The sequence below is a fragment of the Anastrepha ludens genome, chromosome 5, assembly GCF_028408465.1.
Source record: "Anastrepha ludens isolate Willacy chromosome 5, idAnaLude1.1, whole genome shotgun sequence".
Lineage (NCBI taxonomy): Eukaryota > Metazoa > Arthropoda > Insecta > Diptera > Tephritidae > Anastrepha > Anastrepha ludens.
The window spans coordinates 125,964,572-125,980,910 of NC_071501.1; the positions used below are offsets into that span (position 1 = coordinate 125,964,572).

The 16,339-nt window shown below is 37.5% G+C and overlaps 1 protein-coding gene across 2 annotated transcripts in view; it reads right to left on the reverse strand.

Moving 5' to 3' along the window:
• Positions 1 to 373: 373 nt before the first annotated feature.
• Positions 374 to 16,339, reverse strand: part of LOC128863906 (protein nubbin) — a 90,186-nt gene continuing 74,220 nt past the window's right edge. For both annotated transcript variants that reach the window (XM_054103318.1, XM_054103320.1), the window contains 3 exons: positions 13,749 to 13,793; positions 2,487 to 3,738; positions 374 to 1,661 (listed from right to left, as the gene is read on the reverse strand). In XM_054103318.1, coding sequence (XP_053959293.1) covers positions 1,364 to 1,661; positions 2,487 to 3,738; positions 13,749 to 13,793 — 1,595 coding nt within the window. In that variant the 3' untranslated portion in view covers positions 374 to 1,363. The remainder of the gene's footprint in view (positions 1,662 to 2,486; positions 3,739 to 13,748; positions 13,794 to 16,339) is intronic.

Sequence of the window (16,339 nt, forward strand, 5' to 3'; positions counted from 1 at the left end):
AGCTCTCACTATGCTCAGCTATCCTAAAACCAGTATGGACTTATGGCATTCAACTCTGGGGCACCGCGAGTAACTCTCAGAATCATCGCAAAAGCCGAAATTCACCGCGATACATCTCACAATATAAGACTTCAATCGCACACAAGCCCCTTAACTACAGAAATTACCACCAAACCCATTTCCTTTAACAGATTACAGAGGATATCAACAATAGATCTCTTATGCGCTCGAATACATATACATATATATATCTATATACATACATATACTCGCTTGACGAATCGGCCTGCCATTTCCGAAGTCGAAGTACACCGAAGGAGTAAAAAGAATTTTTAGAATTTGTTTCTTTTTTAATACTTTTATTTTACTGCAATAAATTATCTTCATTGGGTTTTTACAGAATTAATTATTGTGAAGATTTTCAATAAACCACTACTTATTATCACAGTATTAAAACAAATAAATACCCTAAATGTTACTAACTTAATGTAGGTTATTCACTTAAAACATACATATGTGTGTGTGTATGCATGCAGTTTATCTTGACTATAGTGATTTTATTTAAAATACGGTTTACATACAAAGTATCGTAATTAAATACAGTTACGCCATCCCTATATGTATATGTACTTGCCTAAGTATATGTGCATACCCTGTTCACCCCAGCTACATACGTATTGTTTTATGTTTAAATTTAAAAAAGTAATTTTACTTTTCACATGCAAATAGTTTACTTAGTACAATTTCTTGTGTAGGTGTGTGTGTTTCTATTTTAAAAATTTCCACTAACAGTACGCCAAATACTGATTGCTCTTATTGAAAATACTTACACTAATTTTATAAGTTTGTTAATACTATTTGCCTATCTAGCTAAAATTTCACACACACACACACTTAGGACAGACATATATACAAGTAACTATCAATAGGTAAAACGAGACACTTATCTCAATAAAGTTGCACACAAGTAATACAGTTATTCAGTTAATACATACAAACGCGCATTTCCATATAAAACGGTTTTGGGTATTTACCTATAAAATATTGTAGTTACTAGTTTTAAACACTGGTTGGAATGCAGTTTTGCTGCAAATTAGTTAACCAAAGGAATACTTCGTTAGTCCCAAGTATTCGAAATACAAGCAATGCAGGTGTATGTATGTATGTGTTTAATGGACGCACCATTGCAAATACTTATTCAAATTATGTTTGTTGAAACTTTTCTTTCCATACACCAGACTTAAATACATACATAAGTACATACATACATACCTGCTCATTTATCTCTATTGCCTAATTCAATACTAAACAGTTATAGTACACATAAATACACTAAAATTCTTATTTGCATTATTCGAGAAGCTTACTGCATCATCATGTAGGGTGATTCACTGCCATTGTCGCCGGTTGGGCTGTCCATTGAGGGATTTATGCGCTTCTCCTTCTGCCGTCGGTTGCAGAACCAAACGCGCACCACTTCCTTTTCCATGCACAGACGGTCGGCCAATTGGCTGATCTCCTCACTTGTAGGCTTTTGATTCATCATGAAGGCCTTCTCAAGCGCCCCTCGTATAGAGGTTTCAATAGATGTGCGCTTCTTCCGACGTCGGCCCATAACCTCGGGTGTGCTGACTGTTTGCAAAGCAGCAGGATCGAAAACTCTGCGAATAAAGAATAAAAAATCAAAGATATTTTAATTGAACGGGTTAAGGTTAAAAGTCTGTTAAAAATTAAGAGTAAAATTAAATAAAAAAAAAAAAAATTTCTTTTGTCGAAAATTTAAAAAAAATAAATATAGCAATGCGTAAACACGAAATATTTAGAGTCGACGGGAACTGAACCTTTTACAGGTGTATTGCGAAATGTCATGGTGGTAGTCATAAGTATTCCCATGGTAGCAAAAATATCGGAAATATAGAAATATCGGTTCAAAAATATTGCAAAGAAGGTAGCGACTTCACGTAGTATAGTATAAGGTTTGTTGGCAGAATGCGGCAGCACATAAACACAACTAATTGCCTTCCTATACCGACTTTGACCAGGGCGCCAACCTGCGGCTCGCGAGCCGGCGGTTATTTGTGGCTGTCGATAAATGTAGCCGAGTTTTTTTTTTAATTTTTGCGCTATAATATTGTTACGAATTTGTCTGAGTTCGATCACTGGACTGCTAAGTCGATTACTTAATTTCGGAAACTTGTACTAGAATTAAAAAAAGCTGCTTGTCCAATTATTTCAATATTCGGAACAACGTACGTATGTATGTGAATCATTATTACTTTTAAATACGTATTTAATTGAGGCTCTCGAAATAATTCAAATTTTAAAAAATGCCTCAGACTTTCAAGGAGCTTGGCCACCCCTGACTTAGGCAATTGCTGCTTGTGGCTTATTACTTTAAGAACATATGAATTGTTGTTCAAATTTTTTATTAGCCTTAAACAAATCTCCACACCTATTCGGCTTTCGTAATCTAAATAGTTACTTACCCTCCTGTCGCCTGTATTGTTCGATCTGCATCCTCCAGCCATTTTTGCAGCAGCGGCTTCAGCTTGCACATATTCTTAAAACTCAGATTCAAAGCTTCAAAACGCGAAATTGTCGTTTGAGAGAAGTCATTCCCGTACAGCTTCCCCATGGCCAAGCCCACATCGCCTTGCGTGAAGCCCAACTTTATGCGTCGTTGCTTGAATGTTTTGGCGAATTGCTCGAGTTCCTCAAGATCTGTGGTCTCTTCAGGTGACGGTTCACTGGCCAAACGTTGAACCCCACCAGCATGCTTCAGCATTTGGGGAGTTTGTGGTGCACCGCTGATTGTGTTCGGTGTAAGAATTCCGCTCACCTTTAGACTACTCCCTGGGTTGGGCGGTGTTATTTGACTGTGGGCGCTTACATTGAAATTCGTTTGTAGCGGCAGTGGAGAGGAAGCGGGACTTTGTATTGGCGTATGAGTGGGTGTTGAGGTGTGCACACTTCGAGACTTCGTCGCTTCGTCAAATTTTTGTTGGCGTTGTTGCAGGTGCGGTTGTTTTTGCAACTCTTGCTGCTTTTGAAGCGACTGCAGTTGCTGCGTTGCCTGAGTGAGGGCTTGAACGCGACTATGAAATAGGAACTGTGCGGCGGCAACTTGAGTGGCCATGCTCGGATCATCTGGCGATATACCCAAGGAACCGCTACGTAATATATCGATATAATTTTGGAACTGTTGATGCAGAGCAGTCTGTTGTTGCTGCAATGCTTGCTGGAACTGCGTAAAGTTTTGAGGAGAAATCGAGGTGCCGAGGGGGAGGGGAAATAACGGATTGCCGAGACCCAAACTTGCACTGGCCGCCACAGCTAGTTGTGCCTGTTGTGAGGAGAAGTTTGGCAATGGATATATATTGTTGGCCATAGGGGGCCCAACGGGTTCGCCGGCAGTTGTTGCAGGTGACGAACGACAGGCGCGCAACGATTTCAAAGACGGCGAAGGTGATTGCAAACTTTGCCGTGAATTTTCGCTGGTCAAATTGAGAGCACCCGACTCTGAGTCTCTGCTGGGATCAACGTTTTGTCTGCCAGAGAATTTGCTCTCCGACGCTGTGTCACCACGGTGCAAAACATCCAGCAATTGGGATCTGAGAGCGGGCGGTTGATGTTGCTGGTGCTCCTCCTGTGGCGTAGCAAACGCTGTCGGACTTTGTGGAGACAAGCAACGATCACTGGAATTCCCTGTCACCGAATTATTATCGCCACAGTCAGAGACTGAAAGAAAGATGAAAAGGAAATGCTTTAACGGTATTTAAAAAGAAAAGAACCAATAAATATAAATGCAAATGAAAATGGATGTGGAAATAGAAATGGAAATTTCAGCTCAGATACTTGAAAACCCTTTCAATTCGCACGTGCCTCTTTGATGTGAACTCAATCGATAAGTTTGCTTATGCCGAGCACATCAACTGCTTTCGGGCTTTGGTTACTTTATAAATGACCATTTTGCGTTAGTTTATCGCTTCATAAAAATTCAACTTAACTATGCAAAATTGTCTACAAAGCACAGGCGGCATGAGAGCGTGTATGTATGTACGTATGTGGCATATGCGGCATTTGTAGCAACCCACGGCTTGTCCCACATAGCCAGTCCCCTGTTGAAATGTCAAAACTTACACCTTTTGCATAATTTTAGCATAAGCAAACACAATTTACCTAAATGCAAAGAAAACGGAAAAGGAAAAGGAAACTCGTATACGCTTTTTTCTCAGTTTTTAAATTTGGTCAATTTCATAGTCCGTTGAATTTTTCACTTTCCCTCCCCTATAAATAAGTGAAAATCTTTCACGAATAGCCACATTCAAACCAGCTCAGGTCGGAATCGACAGTTGTTTTGCGAAAGTGTGCATACTTTTCGATACTGTGGCTGATTCAAATGCTTTTCGGGTGTTTTCTTTTCATTTGGCAATTCAATGCATGGGTTTTTGAATTTCAAATAACTGGAGCAAGAAACACATAATTTGTATAAATTTACTTGCTAATATACTACACACATATATATGCACATATTTGCTTATCACAACTACTACTCACACCACTACCCCGTGGCACGTACACAAATGTTAGCCCTTATACATGTGTATGTGTGTATATGCATGTGTTTCATAGTCTTGAGGATAACGCTGCGTTTTTAGTTGGGAGGAAATTTGAAGAGTTTACAGTAAAACCTGTCAAGTTGAGCAATCTTTTATCCTCGTACAAGTTGTACTGAATGATTTGCACGGTCAGCGCCCAACTTCGACAGGCTTTACAGTATTTTGATTTCATATATATTTACTCATTATTCCATATGCAGGATGCTTTTTTACTACTACCCGAAGCGCTGCACTGCGAAAAAAGTTTCTGCTAAGGAACCTCCATAACTTCTGTACGATGGTCAGAAAACTAAATCCGTTATGTGTAGCACAGCCCAAGGATCTACTGTCGGTCCAGATTTTTGGAATCTGAGCTACAATGAGATCTTGAGTATAGAAACACCAGAAGACACATATCTCGAGGGATGCGCGGACGATATAGCAGCGGTCATATCAGTGCGAGTCACCGAGAACGCCAGGAGGAAGCTCATCCCGCTGACACGAGATCACATGCTACGCGAGGTCATCACGCAAATAGGCGACACGTCTCTACTGACTCAAAAAGTAGTGAAACACCTTGGCATTCAACTTAATTGCAGATTTAAGTTCTGGGCATAGACACGGCATGCAGTTGCCAAAGCAGCGAAGGTAATGGGAATGTTCAGCATACTTATGGTAACATCGGTGGATGAACACGGATTAACAGAAGACTGATCATGGCGGCCACAAACTCAAAGCCAAGCGCAATGTACGAGAGACTTACAACGAACAGCTGCATTAAGTTGATTCAGCCTACGGCACTGTATCAGGCGCAGTAGTTTTTGTAATCAGCGTGAAGTTACCTATCGACCTCTTGGCCCGGGAACGAATGGATTCCACTAGCGGCCCGGAACGCAAACCATCTGTGACAAAGCCGATGGGACACTGAACCGAGTGGCAGACGGTCGCCGAAATTTATTCCAACAATAGGCAAATGGATTCAAAAGAATTCTGAGGAAGCGAACTATTTCACGACTCAGTTCCTCTTTGGGCATGGATACTTTACTTACCGTATGAGTAAGGTAAGCTATTCCAGGTTTATATGCTATGAAGCACCGAGCAATGACGCCGAAAACACGTTCTTTAGTTGCCACAGATTGTTAGTGGAAGAAGAAGCTCTGAGGGAGCAGATTGACGACATAGCGGCGACCAGTTAATCAGCAAACTGCTTGAACGCGAGGACAGTTTGAATGCTTTTAAAAGACACATGGAAGACGTATTGCGGGAAAAAAATAGACCTCGACACAGTATAACAAAGCCAAGCCTCGTTCTGGGGCTTCTATAAGTAATGCAGAAAGTAGTCCCGGGAATTGAGTCTCCCCAGAAGAGGAGGAGGGATTGTTTTAGTGGCCGCCCATATTACGCAGAATATGACAGTCGATGTAAGTCCGCAGGCATTTTAAACCTACTCCACCTATCCCAAAACCTAACCCTACCCCACCCACCACAAAACAACAACAACAAAAAACATAGTATATGGAGTATATATATACTGCTATTGTAATTTTTTCCGCGCAACTGTTAGTGATAGTATAAAACTCATTCTCGCGCATTGACTCTCGGGTTCTATTTATTTTTATTTTCGTAGGCTTTCATATTTTTCTGACTATATATAATATATTCTAATATATATATATTATAATATATATTATAATATATATTATAATATATATTTCGGGTGTTTTTTTAGCTGCATGAGAACTATCGATATCGATAACTGACAATTTGACAGCTGAGACTAGCAAACTGTGCTGACATTTCTGTTCGGTAAGGTTTGGCAAGCCAACATGAATCGTTTAACGCCCAACACGCTTGCAAATTGTGAAAATTTACTTAGAAAAAATAAATGTCAAGCTGCCTTTGCGACTATGTAACTCGTAGCTGTACCCGACATGTGCCGAATATCACATTGAAAAATGCATGCCATGAAATTTTCTATCAAACAATATTTCTATTTTGTAATTATTATCATTTTAAGTTCTCAAGCTCGTAAAAAAATACCCGATATGTACACACAAACATATTTGCAGAGTTAGCATGCAAGAACTTGCGAAGAAAATCGTGAAAATATCTCCATATATTGATACTAACTGAGTCGATGAAAAATTTGAATGTTAAAATTCACATTCTACACAAATCTCTTTTGCCACAAAACACATTTACATACAGCCATATGTCATGAGCGAGTGAAGTCCTTTTTATATTTGATGACTTACTTGACCAAACGGACTCTGGTCTGAATGCCGTTCTGAGATGTTGCTGGTCATTTGGAAAAGTTTGCCTTTTTATGCGCACGCACACATACACACATACACGCAAATACCTAAGCAACGTACGTGCAATATTTGGTATTCAGATGATGTGCGCATTTCATATGCTGAAGACAGTGGCGTTTCTCGCTACATGCAACGCAAATCCAAAGGGGTTAATTAAAAGATTTATATAAAGCGTAAAATTTTAATGTTTATTCTAATTTTTTATCATTTCATAATACAAAATAAGATCTCCGAATACATGTATGTATGTGTGTGTTCATGGAAACTTTCAGTGCACAATTTTAGATTCAAAAGCATACCTCCTCCCCCACCCAACGTCACTGCGATTTGTATTCATAAAATCAAAGATTGGCCAGTCGCATGTGGCCCGGTTTGAATGCAGCCTCAATAAGAGTGGCTGCACTCGTAAACGAATCTGAAAAAATATGTAAATTCGATCACATAGCAGCAAAATTGCCAAATCTCTGCATGTGGGGCAATGCAAAAAAGCTATGAACACACACATATGCGTATGTATATATTACATGTACTTATGTCTGTACGCATGCATGTCTTTGCATTTTACATACCAAATACTGAGGGGCGTACACATTTATACACGTACAAAAAGTTCAGATTCAGCAGCAGAAAGGATAACCCAGCTAGAACACCTCGCATTCACTCGACGAAACCCCAAATGCAGCGAAGTGTGAATTGCAAATTCTTGACCCCACATGCACTGAATGGGGTTATGAATAATAATGAACCAATTGAATATTAAATTTACATACCGCCATTTACGTATGTAGATATGTATGAATATTTACATACGTGCGCGCACACATGCGTACACAAATTCATATACGAAGATATAAATTCAAAATGTCTTTACTCGACTCGTTAAATCGGGGGCCAACCAAAATTCGATTTATGTAACTACCTAAATATGTATTGTACGTATGTGCGTATAGTCAAATACTCGTATGTAATGTAGCTATACGAGTGTAAGCTACATTTTCAGATGACAGCTACATGGGTGTTCAATTATTAAGCTCTTTTTGAGATTGCTTTCCTGACCACTGCATGACATATCGACTAAAATGTCAACATCTCAAAAATATGATAAAAAATAAAATTTTGGAAAAAATATAATAGCAGTCACACTTTAAAGCAAATTTGAGATTCTCTGAGTCAATTTTAGTCATTCGATATAAAAATGAAAACAGAAGCAGAAGAAAAAAAGTTGATGAAAATTGGCACAAAAATGTCCCTTGCCGTCAGTCATTTAAATAATACTTCTAGTGAGTCTGGAAAACGAATTCACCGAACATTTTTCATTACATCTGAGAAAGATAGAAAATTCAAATTTTCAAAAGCAAACTCATCCTGCGTCACAGAATAATCCTTTGTAAATGATACTAAAATACCTCTTGACCTCTTGGTTGTACCTCAATGGAAATTATGATTATTATTATGACTATTAATAAATGCATAAATGTTGTCAGTTGACAAAAAGAAAAATTAGGTAACAACTTCGATTACTCAAAAAACAAAATTCAGTCAACAAGAAATTTCACTTTCTCGCTGGGTCCGACCGGTACTTTTTCCATTCATATTCCCTCAAGGGAGGAATGAGCGGCGTGCAGCATTTAGAGTTAGGGCATGGGAAACATGTTTACGGATGGCTAGAAGTTGGACGGAAGAGTTGGTAGGGGAGTATACTGCGAGGAGCTCACCACCGATCTTAAATTTAGGCTTTCAAACTACTGTAATGTTTTCCAATCGGAGGTAGCCGCAATTAAGGAAGCAGTGGATTGGTTTTCACTTCTGTAATTACTGTAAATGACCTAAATATCTACTCCGTCAAACAAGCGGCAATTAGGGCCTTGGGCTTGTAGGTTTTGCGTTCGAATTTAGTCGGGGAATGCTTGGCTTCTCCCTTTGGAGGTTTAGGGTTGCCTTGACAACATGTGGTCTTCTCCTGGGACACATGTCAACAGAGTAAGCGCTGGGCTGGGGCGCGAACGTGCAAAATAGCGAGATCCTTCTGGTCATGGGTAGATCGGGGCGCACGAACGAACTTCTAAGGCTACCAAAGCCACAGCTCTAGAATTTGGAATTTAGAATTTCCTTACCGAACCGTTAAGGGTACATACGGTGAGACTTGGGATTGCTTCGAGTCCTTTCTTCCGAAGCTGTCTGAGGATGAGGTGGAATCATTCCAGCACCTTCAGACATCCACAGCTCCTTCTTCCTTTTTCCACCTGTTTGGTTCTTTTCCTTCACTTAACTTTCTGTTAAATCCCCAGATGATGCCAACCTTTTTTGATTAAGCCAATTAATTCAGTCCGGCTTAAACGACTCAAACCCGTTTTTGTTTTATCTCTGCCGTTTCAAAACAAAACTTGGATAAATAGAAAATGCCAAAACGGCTTAAAACTGTTTCTTAACTATATCGTCTTTGAAGAATCCCAAAAATGAGACTATACGCACATATAATATTACACATATAGACACATTCACACACATACTTAAGTACGTCCAATTAAGTAAAGACGTATAACATTACTTTTGGGACTTTTTGGGAAATCGAAAGTGCCAAAGACGCGTGGCATTTACGACAATAACAGAGGCGAAAGGGTCCAGCCAATATCCCATTCTCCTCTATGTGAGTTTGTTTGTTTACGTACGTATTTATTACAATGTACTCTCGCGTGTGCTTCGTAAGACTCTAAGCAAGGGTTGAAAGGTCAGTCAATGCTCGCAGCTCGCAAGTAAGTGTGCACATCTGCGTGCGTTGCACACAAAAGTAATACATATCGGAAAATAAATACATATGTACTTATATCCATCCATTCATCGTCGAAAGCAGTATGAAATACAAAAATTGATTCATTTCGATTTCATTTGTTCCCTCGCAAAGTCTGCAGAGAACGTTAATGTATACTTTAACGTTCTCTGAAGTCTGTTTCTAACCGTCGAAACGAGTGTGCATTAAAGCAGATGTTTTCACCAACAGAAGGTCTGTTTACCATTTTCATATGATGCAGATTGAGCAGACAAATCGTAAATTTATCACACATCAGCATGCTTTGTCCGAGCGGGGTCGAGGAGACGAGGTAATAAAGAAAACAAGGAGCCCAAAGTGAGAGAATGAAAATTACTTATAAATTTTATAGTTATAATTAAGTGGAACATACATATGTAATATACATATACACATACATACATAAATAAGCGTGTCTGTGTATGTGAACACCAGCTAATGTTACTTGAATGTGTTGTTGTTGTAGCACAATAATTTTCGAGGCTTACATTTTTAATAGTTTATCAATTCGCCGCCACATATTAGCATTCAGAGCCATTTCGCTGCCGAATTGCACTCTGATTTCACTTTTAACCTCACATTGCCACCTTATGGAGAAATAATCTGCTGACAACATGCTTTCATATCGAATTATTGTGTCCAAGTTATAGAAATACAATTCATTCAAATGCTCCCGCTCTTCGCGGTTTATTGGTAGAACCTCATAACTCAGAGAATCAGAAAGTCGAGAAACACGGTTTCAAAGATTTCAATTTAAGTTACTATGCCTCCCTAACTAAAAATAAATGATGTCTCTCTTGCAGAAAATGGGCAGCGATATGCTTTTCTACTTCGTTTCATTGAGAAAATTAATGTTTTTTTACATACAGGTATACTTCTCCATGCAGGAATTACGTATTATTGTAACCTTTATTTTACAGGATTAAAAACTTATTTTAGGCAAAAGAAGAGATCACACAAATATGCAATAAAAACTTATTTTTAGCTTGATCAATCATTAAATGATGAAGCTTTTTATATCTACAAAAAGTAGAACATAAATTTTAATTGAAAAAGTCGGGTGAGATCAAAGAAAAACCGCTGCATCAAAAATAAAATTAATAAAAAATAACTGGAGAGTGTTAAAAAAATTCGCGTCAAAAAATAAGATTAAACAAATAAGCATTGTTCCTTCAGAGTATGCCACCGAGTGTTTAACCATACATTAGCTTTAGTTCTGGCCTTTTAATTGAGAGTCCTCACCGCGGAGGTCCAGCTAGTAAAGCATGTGCCTCGGTACCCAAATGGGAAAATAAACCTTAGCCTATCTCGCCCAGATTTTGCATGGTGAAAAGAATTCAGAAGGTGTAGCCAAGATTAGTCCGTCAACCGGCTCTTGGTGAACTTAAAAGAATCAGCTGATTAGATGGCGCCACTGAGCTTATTATAGCATCTTTTTTTCGAAAAAACCAAGATTGTCTTGGTTATATACGAAAAAAATCAACAGAGTATTTGTTCTTGTTAGATCAAGATTAGAGTACGCCGCTGTTATTTGGAGACCGTACCAAATAGGTCTCTCTAATCGGATTGAGAGAGTTCAGAAAGTTTTTCTTTGTTTTGCGTTCCAATCTTTAAACTTTTTTGTACCTTTACCATCGTACCGCTCTCGATGTTTATTGATTGACTTAAGTAATTACTAAACTGTTGTTCATTAGCCTAATATAGTCTGTAAGAATGAAAAACAAATAAACAAACAAAAAAGTAAAAAATAAAAAATAAAAATATTTATTCGTTGCAGTCTGAACAACGACTGATAGGGCAGGGTGAGTTTGTGAATACTTGTGAAGTGAGAAGTTGCTCACACAATTTTGTTTTTCAAACAATTATTTTTTACCAAACCAGGTAATCTATCATTCTTGCACATTTTGTAATTGTTATTACTTTTACAGCCACCGGAAGCCCTGGGTTAGCTTACTTAGCGATAGATATATTGCCACACCGTAGCCTACTGTTTGGTTAGGACTCGGGTTCGATATTCATTGTAGACACGAAACACCAAATGATAGAAAAGGTTTTCTTCTAATAATTATTGTATTTACGTTGGCAATAGCACAGCCTCCGGGAGCATTCCTGCTATAAAAAAGCTTATTATAAAAACCACTCGGAGGTAACATAGAACAGGAGATCCTTTCAGTTGTGCAATCTAGACTCAAATCATCAAATAAAGGGTAAGGCATTTATGTATATTCCGGCAGTTGACATTTCTGTTTCGTTTTAAGGTTTGACAAGTCATCATGAATCGTTTAACGCCACAACAACGCTTACAAAGTGTGAAAATTCTTTGAAAAAAAAATTTGCTCGCGAAGTTCATAGAAGCGAAGTGTTACAGAAAACGCCGAAATGTGGATTTGTTGTCGTTCTCAACTTGTTGCCCTTAGTCCTTCGTCTATGTGAAAAAATTTACCAAGTATCTTGGAAAATATCTTTGAAATAGACGAATTGTAACTATTTCGTTTGAAAGTTGATTTCCACGGATGAGCTAGTCCCCGTTTCGTTTGGCCACTACCACGACGTCACTTAAGAAAAACCCAAAATACAACGAATCGTATCTGAATCAAATGAAAGTTTACTTTAGGAAGTAATCCGTGTCATTTTCCATTCAAATTCTTTAAGAATTTCTTGTCTATATGAAGATGTCTTTGCGTATGTAGTTGGATGAAGGCCATCGCCGAGCCATCGTTAATGAACTTAACCGTTTTACAATTTTACCAACAAGGATTTAGCAATCTGGTATAACGGTTGATGAAAAATGAGATATCGAAATTCTACAGAAAATATATGTCGGTTCGGCTTAATCAGAATTAACTCGTCTACCATATTTTACCACAATGCTGTTATCTTCTCTTCTACTTCTTCTTTCTACTTCGTTTTGCAAAAGTTCGAACTATTGGCGTGTTGAAAGAATTCACGAAAATCGAAGCTACGACGATTTAACGATAGGGGTGATTATAACAGATCACTCAAAAATTGACTGTTGGCGTCAGTTAAACAGTTATCAATATAACGCCAATACATTCGAGTGCTATTTATCGAGCACAACAATTGGGTACTAAGGCGCTGTGGCGATCGCATAGGAATTTGTGAATTGAAGAAGATCAGTAGTAATTTCTAACTGCATCAGACCAAACCCAAAATTTCCGATCCAACTGCAATCTAGGATTTGCCTGAAGCCACATTACATCTATGCACATAAATGGAACCCGGAAATTCTTCCTCTCGCGTCATGACTCTACCAACAAACCAAAGCATTTAATCGATGAGACATAAAGGTGCCAATATTTCTTAAGCTATTTATAGTTTTTATTTCTATTTATAGTATTAAATGCAATAATAAAAGAAGTAAATCTGATGTAATATATATATATATATATATATATTGTATATATATTGTATAGGGCTTTTCAATAAGAGCGCTTCAACTTTTGAACTTTTTTGAATAAAACACAAACGGTTTGACTTTTTTAACTAATTTTTCTTTTATTATCGAGTTTGAACATATACATTTAAGTATGAAATTCGATTTCTTTTGCATGACCACCGCGTGCACGTTTTACGAAGTCCAATCGTTGAACCCAATTTTCTACCACTCTTTTGCATAAATCGGCCGAAATTCCAGCAATTTCGCGTTCAATATTGGCTCTGAGCTCACAAATCGTCGCCAGCTTGTTACTGTAGACCAATGACTTCACATAACCCCAAAACGGGACGGCTTGTTAAATGGACCGTAAAATGGCCGTAATGCTCTTAAAGTAACAGCAACAGAACGATTATTTTCATAAAAAATGTGCACGATTTGCAATCGTTGCTCAAGTGTGTAGCGTTCCATGATGAAATGTATACTAATGAAGTTTACAAATGACAAGCGAAAAAATAAAAAATATCGCGTCGTTCGACCTCCCTATCGGAAAAAAGTTGAAGCGCACCTATTGAACAACCCTATGTATATATATACTTTTAGTGTAAACTAAGTGAAAATTGCCATAAACTTACCAGCATATTGCAAGGGCGAAGGGGATCGAGTCAGACAACTGATATCTGAAAGCGAAAAAATTAAATCAAAAATTAATTAAATTAAAATAGGAAAATTAAATAAGGAAAAATTACATATTTAGAAAATGTTAAATTTATTATAACTTTGAAACCAAAATTTTTATAAAGAATGTTTGTATAAAGAATAAGCATTTCTGCCTTTGAGAAATGACTCTAACTAAATAGAAATGTGCCTTCCTTTATGAGGATGAGTAACGGTTAAAAGCTTACTTAAAGCGCTATGGGCAGTAATGGGTTGATTGGGCAATTTATTTTAATTAAAAATACGTAATCCCAATTCAAATATTTATATACAAATCTGAGTAAGAGTCGTAAGACTTTGGAGAATTGCGTAGGCCTACTTGGATATACGATTAATACGACTATAGTAGATGTAATTTCTTAAGGCCCCGCCTTTAGAAATAAAATATGTACATAAATGCGTATAAAGGGTGATAGGATTTGAAATTGAAATAAAACAACGAAAATTCAAATTGATTCAGCAATCTTTTTTATTTTTGTGTAGAACCATTCATGACATTAGTTTTTAAAGATAATCCCTTTCAAATGTTGTCCGCAACTTCGTCGTAATTCGGCCATCCGTAAACACCAATTTTGAATGACTCGCAGGAGGACTTCGGTCGGTATATCGTGAATAACTTTAGCAATGTTTGCTTCCTATGCTTCAATCGACTAATAAAAGTCCGAGGTGTGATATCACACGATCTTGATGTCCAAACCATTTATCCGAAACGAGAGATCAATTGCTCACCAAAACGGTGACGCAGTAAATCTATTGTTTCACGGGTTGTAAGGCAAGTAGCGCCGTCTTCTTGGAACCAAATGCTGTGGAAATCAGGGGCTTCAATTTCCGACATCCGGCATCAAAAAGTCGTTTATCATGGCGCTATAGGGTTCGCCTTTCACTGTTACCTTGGCGCCAGCCTTGAATTTGAAGAAATATGGGCCGATGATTCCTCCAACCCATATGCCACACCCGTTTGGTGTTGTTGTTTTTGTTGTTTTCAATGGATATAACAGCAGTTCTTGAATGGCTTCGGATAGTTCTTCAGCACACATACGGCAATTTTCTTACTGACGTCTCATCGCTGAACACCATAAATTGGCCTGAGCGCGCGATGAACAGTTTGCATAGACCGTCGAGTTTCGTAATGCAATTGTACGATTTTAAACGTTTTTGAGGCGTAAGTCTCTCCATCATGAAATACTGAAAAAAATTATGTATGTAGTTTGACAGTAGTCACGCGTGATCTATCAAAACACCCCAATTGGAAAAAGTGCCTCCAATCTGATCACCCTTTACATAGAAATAAATGACCATTCAGCTAAATGACTTTATATTTTTGACCATTAATTTTTTTGTTTTTATCATTCTTGTGCGGTCAACTAGTAAATAAATTCATACGAAGCATTGTGCCGCAGGACATTTGAAGGTTTGGCCAAAGAGCCAACGTGAGTGTATCGCTGTGATTCATACATGAAACCATTTAAATATGCAACTATGTAAATGGCAATATTAATTTTCATTTTTACGATTTTACGAGCAGTTTGGATAGTTCTACAATTCCCGTTAAAATATTAATGTTTCGCCTTCAAAACACAAAAGACCGACAATGTTGCAAATTTATGACTGATTTAGTGTCGGACCGAAAAAATCATGCGGATAAACAAATGCACATATTAAGTATGTAAGTGTATGTGTGAATGATTACATACGTAACTACTTAAATTGAGTGCTTTCAATAATTTGGTTAAGCTACTTCAATATTTTTATTATCTTAATAGAATTGAATTGGATAGAATTTCAATTTGGCGAACAAACTCGAAGGTGTACGAAAGTCCATTAAAAAATATATTAAGTAAATTTGCTTTGATGTTTTTTTTGTTTATTATTTTTTTGTTTTTGTTATTATACGCGTACCAAATTTCTTTTTCAATCTGAACTGTGGAAAATTTTTAAAAATATTTGTTTATAATATAAACTTCACTTTAAAATAGATGGGCGGCCTATTGTTTGTAATCAATTTAAACACTCAATTTAGAAAACCGGTGACCTATCTAACGTCGCCAATCTAAAATAGTTGTCAAAAACATACAATGAACTAAAATGAATTTAAAGTCAATAAAACGTATCACCTGTTGCATTAACTACGCGCAGATCAAAGACTAAATGAAAAAGTGAAGGATGATTACACACATACATACATACATATCATACATACCTACAGGCAAGTCAAGTGAAATGAATGGTAAATTAACAAAAGTTAAATATACCCACAAGTAAACGAAAATAAATTCATTTGCAATACCCGATAAGAATTCGTAGCTTTCTTTTAAAGTGTTCAACGCTTATTAATAAAAATGATTAGCACAATATTTGAGCTCAAATAAAGCATCGATAATAGGTGAGAGTATGTGGAGCGGAGAAGGGAGTGGTGGGGAGGCATAGCTGTGTGCTGGTATTTCTGTATGTTTGCTTTTAAGTGAGTACCGTAATGCCGATATAGCGAACGATCGCCGAAAGTGACAAA